Source organism: Coturnix japonica, chromosome 4, assembly GCF_001577835.2.
Source record: "Coturnix japonica isolate 7356 chromosome 4, Coturnix japonica 2.1, whole genome shotgun sequence".
Taxonomy (NCBI): domain Eukaryota; kingdom Metazoa; phylum Chordata; class Aves; order Galliformes; family Phasianidae; genus Coturnix; species Coturnix japonica.
The window spans coordinates 54,423,642-54,431,732 of NC_029519.1; the positions used below are offsets into that span (position 1 = coordinate 54,423,642).

An 8,091-nucleotide genomic window follows, 5' to 3' on the forward strand; every position below is an offset into this window, starting at 1 on the left:
TAAGCACACTGTGCACAACATGAGATTGCCAACACCAAGGATCAAAAGTCATGGCGGCAGATCATCTGGAGAGCTGAGATTCCACTAAAACTCCACTTTCTTTCAAACAAGACAATCAACCAATGTTCAAAAAGTACCCAACTATCTGACCTGCATGCCAGAATCAAAACAACCACAGAACCCAGCTAACAGCAACCAAGAAACGTTGCTTTCATTTCTTTGTATGACTACTACAGCTCACTTTTGAAGTTTTTATTTAGGATTACTCTGCTTTAGAGCAGTATTTCTAGAAGGCGGTAATGCAACACTGAATGTTTTGAGGAGGTCAAGTAACCTGATACGCAGCTTCTCCCTCCAGGCTGGTGGGTTCAAATCCTGCTAATGTCAGTAGTGACCACAAGCTGTTGACATCAGACAGCTGTTCGGTGACCCATGAGGAATGAGCTAGTACTCCCAGTCCAGCTTTTCCTGGACAGGTATTCCCACCTTCACAAGAGCAACCAAGCCCATGCGCTGACTGGTGAGTCTCGGGACTTAAAAGCAGTATGGGTAAGGAGGAGCTTTCTCAGTCCTGAAAGAAAACACGAACGTGTGAACAGCTCTGTCTGGGTGAAGGCTGCATCATACATCTAACAAGGAAGAAAGGAATGTCAATCTGTAAATGTGTTGAGTCAGCATTTGCTGCAACATTATGCCATCCTGAGCCTTGATCCTGCCAACCTTTGAATGCACAGGTTACCTTACTCGCTGCTCAAAGCATAGCTCCTCTACAAGATCAAACAAAAAAATAATCCAATGATTAAAGATGGTTTGCCTAATTTGCATCAAAACATGAATACAAAAGTATATCAAAGAAGTACTACTGCAACTGCACGCTGTGGATTCCTTTCCTTTAACTCCAAAGAACCCAATTTTGTCAGCTTTACCAAGAGTTCACCATTTGCTTCTGGAAATGTAACATTAGACAGACTTCAATTTCTTCTTTACATCACCCACTGCACAAATGTTGAGCATAATTTTATACCAACTGCACCACGGAGGTAGGAGAAGACCAGCACTTTTTTAGCATTATGGGCTCCAGAGCCATCCTTCCCTTCTCCCAAAAGCATTTTATTTAAATCAGTTGGAGCGCAGTTCAGGAGATTCAATAAGTAATGCAAAATGAGCATGGGATGAAGTTCTCACTTACAGAAATAACCCACTTCTCTGTCTAAGTGACACCCTTAAGTGCAAGAGAAGAGCCCACAACAGCCCACCTCAGAGGCAGCACGCAGCCATAAGCAACCCGCATATTGCTGCCGGCACTGCCACCTCCCCAAACCCATCCATCACTTCACAACAACCATCGCTTCCAAGATCCAGATCTCAACTGACATCTTTGGTCACGTACCAGCAAACAGAAAGGTTCTACACAAAGCAAAGAAGCAACGAACCACACCACCACCACACATCCACCGGCAGAGAGAAGTCTAATATAGAGCCTACATCCATATGCTGCAAACATTTCCTTCCCAAACACGGCTTCATGTGATATTTAAATTTAAAACATAAATAAATAAATAAGAGAAAAAAAGAAGGAAAAAAGCCAAGCTGTTTTCCCAATTCTCTTAACACTGTCAGAGTATCTGGTTTGCCCTGCAGGACATCAGGGCTTTCCAGCTATACATATGGGTGCTAATAAGGTGTTGCTGCCTTTTCTTTTTTTTCCCCCTTTTCTATGAATTTAAGTTAGCCTGGCAAGCCTTCTTTGGCTTCTTATCATAGCAAGACACAAATCACACCCCACAGAAAAATGAGGCTAATTTTTCCCTATGTATCTCCATTATCGCTACCAATTGTCTACTTCCTGGATTTCCTTACAGTCCATAGGAAGGCAGAGTGAATGATCTATGCAAAGAATAATCTTACAAAGGACAAGTTTATCGGTACTCTACTCCCTTTCAGTCGCTATTTTAAGGCCTTAAAGGGATTTTCCTATGTAACAGAACAAGTAACCATGTAACTATTGTTGGGACATTGGATGGCACTTGGAGTTGAGATGAAGAGACCCCTGAGCAGCAGGTGCATTTTGCTCAGTACTACCTCCATTCAACAAAATTGATTTCTAATTGCATTATAAAATTATATCTAACTACACGTACTAAGTTTGCTAAGAAAATGGTTCCTTAAGGCACAACAAACTTATTGGCGCATGTAAACAAATGGAAACCTGCCACTGAAGCTACCAAGCATTTTGTCATTAGAGATGGTAATTCCAACCCTATAGTTATTATATGAGCGCCTGCTTGAGTCCGAGGGAGTCCTGTCACATGTGAGATCAGGACATTTGGTCACATGTCAGGGTTTTAAAAGGAGAAGAAAGAAAAGCAGCCATCCCATGACGGCAGCAAAGGCTTCCCAACAGGACAGCCATCCATTGGACCTCGCGATGATAAGTGTATGGGCTCAACATCACTGTTCCAGGCTTCTTAAAGCCTGCTGATGGTGTGACAGCACTGACCGCGTCCTTAGGCTGCAAACACTCCAGTCAGGAGAAGACAAATCCCCAACCCACTTCCAAACAATATGGTACTGAGCCTGGAGCTGCATTTCTTACAACATCTGAAGAGCTGCAACTTCATCCGGGGGAAAAAGGACGTCAAAAATAAATAAATAAATAAATAGATAAAGAAGGAGGAGGAAGGAACGGTGGGAAGGCGTGAGGAGACGCCAATGTGTAAACACAAACGCGAAATAACAACAGTAATTTGCTTTCCTACACGGTCCGTACGTTAATCGTTGGGTTCCTGCCCCCACTCACGCCAATACACTCCCCGGGCTCCGCAAGGATCCGCGCCGCCCCCGGCTCCGGGCTGGAACCCGCCGGGTGGATGCAGCGCATCCCACCGCTCCAGCCGAGGCGGCGGCACGGCAGGGAAACCCCACCGAGCGTAGCGCACCCCGAGCAACGCACATGGACCGCGCGAAGCGGGCGCTACCCCGCTAAATACGACCTTGGTCCTCAGTGCGGTGCTGTTAATCCGAACGGGCTGTGTTTATAACGCTGCGGCTCACGGCGCACGCACACCTCGGGCTGAGCGCAACCATGGAGCCGCCGCGTGGGGGTGCGGAGCCCCCCGCACATCTGCGTGCACACACATACATACACACACACACACACACATACACACATACACGGCCGCGGTGCGCCCACTTTCACACCCCAGCAGGCCGAGCCCCGCGTCCAAGGCGGCGGCGGCGGCGAATGAAGCCGCCTCGGCCGCTTCGCCTGGCGGCGCGGCTCACGGCACGGCCCTGCCGCCCCCAGCCCCCGGCTGCCGGCATCCCCAGTGCCGCGGGGGCGGGCGGCCGTGCGGAGGAAGGGGATGGGGAGCCTCAGCCGCAGCGGGGCCGCGGGCAGGGAGAAAAGGGGGGGCGCGGAGCCCCGGGGGGCGAGGGGGGGAGGTGGACGTCCGGGGGAGCGGCTGGAGGGGGAGGGGGCCGGGAGGCAGCCGGGGCTCCCCGTCGTTCCGAGGCGAGCCCCACGCAGCGCCTTCGAGGCGGAGAGGGGAGGCGGGGAGCGGGGCGGGGGAAGGAGGGGGGGAAATGCTGCAATGGAGCGCCGGGCAGGAGGCGAGGGGAGAACACAGCCCTCGGCCGAGCCGCCCTCCGGCCGGTACCTGCCCCGCCGCCTTCCCACGGCGAGCCGCCCGCAGCGCAGCGCAGCGCGGCACCCACCTTTCACCACCCTGTCCGTCGTCGACAACTTGGGCTCGCTGCCCTTGTGCTCCGACATGTCCGGCGGCGCGGCGCTCCCTCGCGCACAGCGGGCACGGGCTGAGGCGGCCGCCGCTGCGGGCAGCGCTCCGGCTGCTGCGCCGGGGCCGGAGTTGCCGCGTCCCGCCGCTGCGGCCGGGCTGGGCTGGGCTCTGCGCGCGGTGCCTTCCTCCTTCGTCTTCCTCCACCCCCGTCCTCCTCCTCCTCCTCCTCCGCCTCCTCTTCCTCCTCCAGTTAATTATTTCTCGCTTCCAGTCGCGCCTCCCCGCTCGCCGGAGCTCGCTCGCTTCCCTCCTCCCGCACAAAACGGCGGCGACGAACAACTGTCAGGCGGCGGCGGCGGCGAAGCAGCCCCCGATCGGCACCGGGAGCCGTAACCAACGGCTGCGCTCTCACGGCCCCGCGCCCGCTTCCTTCCTCCGCAGCGCAGCGCAGCGCAGCGCCGGCTCCTCCCGCCGCCGCCGACCGCCGCTCTGGGCCGGGATCCGTCTTTCCCCCCACCCCCCCCCCCCACGAGGGTCTCTCCCCGCACACGCAGCGGCCCCGGCCCCGCGGCGCCGCACACGCTCCGCGGCGCAGCCCCCCCCGCTCCCCGCCCCGCGCCGCCCTCCCCGGCTCCCGCTGCTTCGCTCCGCCATTGGGCGCCGCGCGGTGCCACTCACTGTCAGGTAGCGCCTCCCGCCCGCCCACCGCCGCCGCGCCGGGGCCGCCCAGGTGCGCCCAGAGCCGCGGCGCGGGTCCGGCCTGCAGCGCCACGCCGCGGGGAGCGGCCCCGCTCGGCCCGACGGGCGGTGAGGGGCCCGGGGCGGTCACTCGTGGAGCCGCGCTCCTGCTGCCGGGGCTCGGCCTTGTTGCCCGCCCGCCATCTCACCGGCAGCGCCCCGCTCTGTGCTGCTGCTGGGCGGCAGCGCATTAGTAAGCATACGTGTTGTTTGGGGCTCGTTCGTACGCGAAGTGGCTCAGGAGGAGCTTCCCCGAGCGATTTTGTGACCGATTTCCAGAGTAAGGCTGAGTGTTCCGGTTTAGTTTAATTAAAGAGGAAGAGAGAGCACACCTGTTCTGGAAGGAGGATGTTTAGAGAGCACTGTTGAATAACTTGTGTGTAGGTGAGCCAAGAACCGAGAGACACCTCGCCTGGCTCCCCATTCCCCTCGGGGTGATGCACAATCTGCTTGTCGAGCAGATGCTGCTGCTCCAGAAAGCCACAAAGAAAATAATGGAGCAGTTATGACACATTCTTCCTGCATTCATTTGCCTGGCACTTTTAGAGGACATTTTATGGGCTCTCCTTGTAGTATTTTCACTGAACGTGAGAAGACACTGTACATGCCAGGCATTCAGTACAGCAGTATGCATTCAGCTCATAGAGTGGCTTGGGTTGGAAGGGACCTCAATGCTCACCAAGTCCCAACTCCCTGCCACAGGCAGGGCTGCTGGCCACTAGATAGGAGCCTGGTTAAGATCTAACCTGGCCTTAAAAACAGGGCATCTGCAGCCTCTCTGGGCAGCCTGTTCCAGCACCTCACCACCCTTTCAGTAATGAACTTGCCCAATACCAATCCCATACCAAGTTCCTTGCAGTGTGGTCATCCTTCAGTCCCATGAAGGCAAACTAAGCTGGGAACAAAGCTCCTCTCAGCTTCCTCCTGAAATGGTACCACAAGAATCAGAGAACAGACAGTGATCAAACAAGATAATTGGTGCAAACCCAAGTAAGTCCCAGAGCTGATGACTGCAACATATGAGGCTCTGCAGATGCAAAGCACATTCCTGAAGCACCAAAAGCACAGAATTACCTGGACAGGAATGGCCTCCACCAGCCTTCCTGAGGCTGGGAAGCGCTGCTTAGCAGCACAAAGCACCCAGGCATGGAAGGAGAAGCAGCACATCAGGAATGCAGCACAACCAGTACATTTGGGCGTTACATACACCTTGTGGGACATGGCTTTGTGAGATGCAGAGGACCAGTTGGGATCCGTTCTTCTGTGACTGCAGGCTGTTCAGATGAGTCACTTTGATTCTTCTTAATAGGCTGCAAGAGCAGAGACACCTCACAGCAGCTCACACTTGCTTCCCTATTAGTCACAGGACAAGGCTTCAGCTCTGATTTTTTTCCAGTGAAGAAGTGCGGCTGTTGGTGCTGACCTAAGAGTACAGTCAGTGTCACAACTGCAGCATGTTTTAAGAATCCTGAAAGCTCCCCAGCTTCTTAGCAGTTTTTCTTTCCTTCTAACTTTTATCATATGCCATCTATGCCCATCAAGGTTCTCCAGTTTTGTCTGTTGCATTGTTAGCTGGTTGATCCCCTAGTAGGACAGAAGCCCCACAAAACAAATGGGAAGCTCCCATCTTCTGAAGAGCAGTTACTTCTGATCGCAGGTTCTGGAGGCAAGGCCTGTGAGAACTGGGGTTGTGGGAGAAATGGGGAAGAGTCAAGAGTTGTTGTTTCAAGTCTGAAATAAGAGTCCTCTCTGTCTCTTTGCCTCAGACAGGCACTCGTTTTCCATTTTAGCTGAGACATGACAATTCTTCTGAGTACATAGCAGCTCCATAAAGCAGCAGCACCTATCTGAAGTGGAAGGAGGAATTAACAGCCTTACTGGCACAGGCTAACAGACACAAACATCATCATAGGTCCCATGCAAAATGTAGGTGGCCTGGACTTTCATTTAGGCAGCAAGATGAAGATGAATCTCTAGACATGTAATTAAACATTTGCATACTGACTCAATTAGTTCAGATTCCATTTAAAAGCACTGATTGTAAGACCTAGCATTCCAATTTTTAATCATTATTATTAGAAGAAAAACTGCTCTAACTGCAGGAAGTCAGTCCTTCATGCCTTAGTTTTAGTCCCTGGAAGTTCTAGCTTTGAATACAATAAATGTAAGTTTGACAGTTTCATTCACTTGGAATAAAAATGCTTTTGAGTGTTACAATTACTGTATGGAAAATAGGTGCAGCAAGGTTAGTCTGGATATTAATGCTGTTTTAACTAATTATTTTCCTGAATTTTCTTTTAAGAGAGATCTGTAGTTGGTTCAGTTTGCTTCTCTTTAGTGTAAAAGCGATAGGATTCTTAATAGATGCGCATCCAACTCATAGGCATAGTGCCAACAACAAGACACAGAGCCATCTACAAGATTAAAGCTGTTACATAACTAGGTGCCATCGACAGTGTATTCTCAGGAGGTGCTCGCAACCCTAGGGTGAAGTTCACAATGCTGACTATAAGCATTTAAAATTTCTAGAAGATCTACATTTATTTACATCTGACAAAAGCAAATTTGACAGCAAGTGCTGTATGCTAGCCTGGGAAAGCCAGTATAGTTTATTGGTGCCATTTGATTTCATCATATCCAAGAGAGAAAACTCATACCAGCGCAGAAAACCTAGATAGCAACTTGGATCACTCATGGAAGGGTCAAGGGGCATCATCCAATGGCTTTCTTGACAAGTAGTTTCTCACAGTTGTGCTACCTCAATACACAAGAGGGAGCTAGATAAAGGGCCTGTAGCAGGTAATGACTGCTTGTCTCATCTGCCTTTGCTTGTAAAGAGATGGAAAGCACAGATAACAAGACATAGCCACTCAATGCATCACCTCATGCATTCTTTCATCTCCCCTGTGTGGTCCTCACACACCAATTGCAGCACTTAACTTACTGCATGGCCAGCCTCTGGAATTCTGAGTGTTTCTGAGGGCACATCTGTTAGGCATTTGGCTCAGCTCTTTGTATTGGTTCTGGGTTAGGTCATGAAGCTATTAGCAGAATTTATACATGCTTTTAATGATACTGTGTCCAGTTCAGAAAACACAGCAATACAGTCAATTTTACAGAGTCATGGAATGGATGATACCAAAATGAATTATGTTGGAATAAAGCGATACTGGAGAGAGAAGGCAGGTTAGCTCCAAATTCCAAGATGATGAATCTACACAGAAAACAGTAACAAATGGTGCTATGAGCAATTACAGGGAGCCTAACTGATATTTAAGAAGAGACAACAGATAGAAACAATATTATTATTTATTTTTAAGTAAAATATAATAACCTTAAACTCTGGAAGTATAACCCCTGCAAGGACTAGCCTGCTTCCCATAGATGTCAGGATAAAAGAAGCACAACTGTTCACACCCAGACTGAAATGACAATATCTGCATTCAGAGCAAACCTCTGATGCAAAGTTAATCCACAGGTCACACCTGCCATCCCAAACCCTGTGGAGATTTGAGACAAATGATACAAAGGTCTTCCACCTACCCCATTCCCAATGCTACAGATACACTAGGTTTTTTACACTGTGGTTTCAGATTTCTTAAGAGGAAAATCA

General features: G+C 50.8%; 1 protein-coding gene across 1 annotated transcript in view; it reads right to left on the reverse strand.

The window, feature by feature from the left end:
- The window catches only part of LOC107313674 (serine/threonine-protein phosphatase 2B catalytic subunit alpha isoform-like), a 77,498-nt gene extending 73,262 nt beyond the window's left edge, over positions 1 to 4,236 (reverse strand). The window contains exon 1 of the mRNA XM_015862127.2: positions 3,718 to 4,236. Within this exon, the coding sequence (XP_015717613.1) occupies positions 3,718 to 3,775 (58 nt within the window). The 5' untranslated portion in view covers positions 3,776 to 4,236. The remainder of the gene's footprint in view (positions 1 to 3,717) is intronic.
- Between the last annotated feature and the right edge of the window lie 3,855 nt (positions 4,237 to 8,091).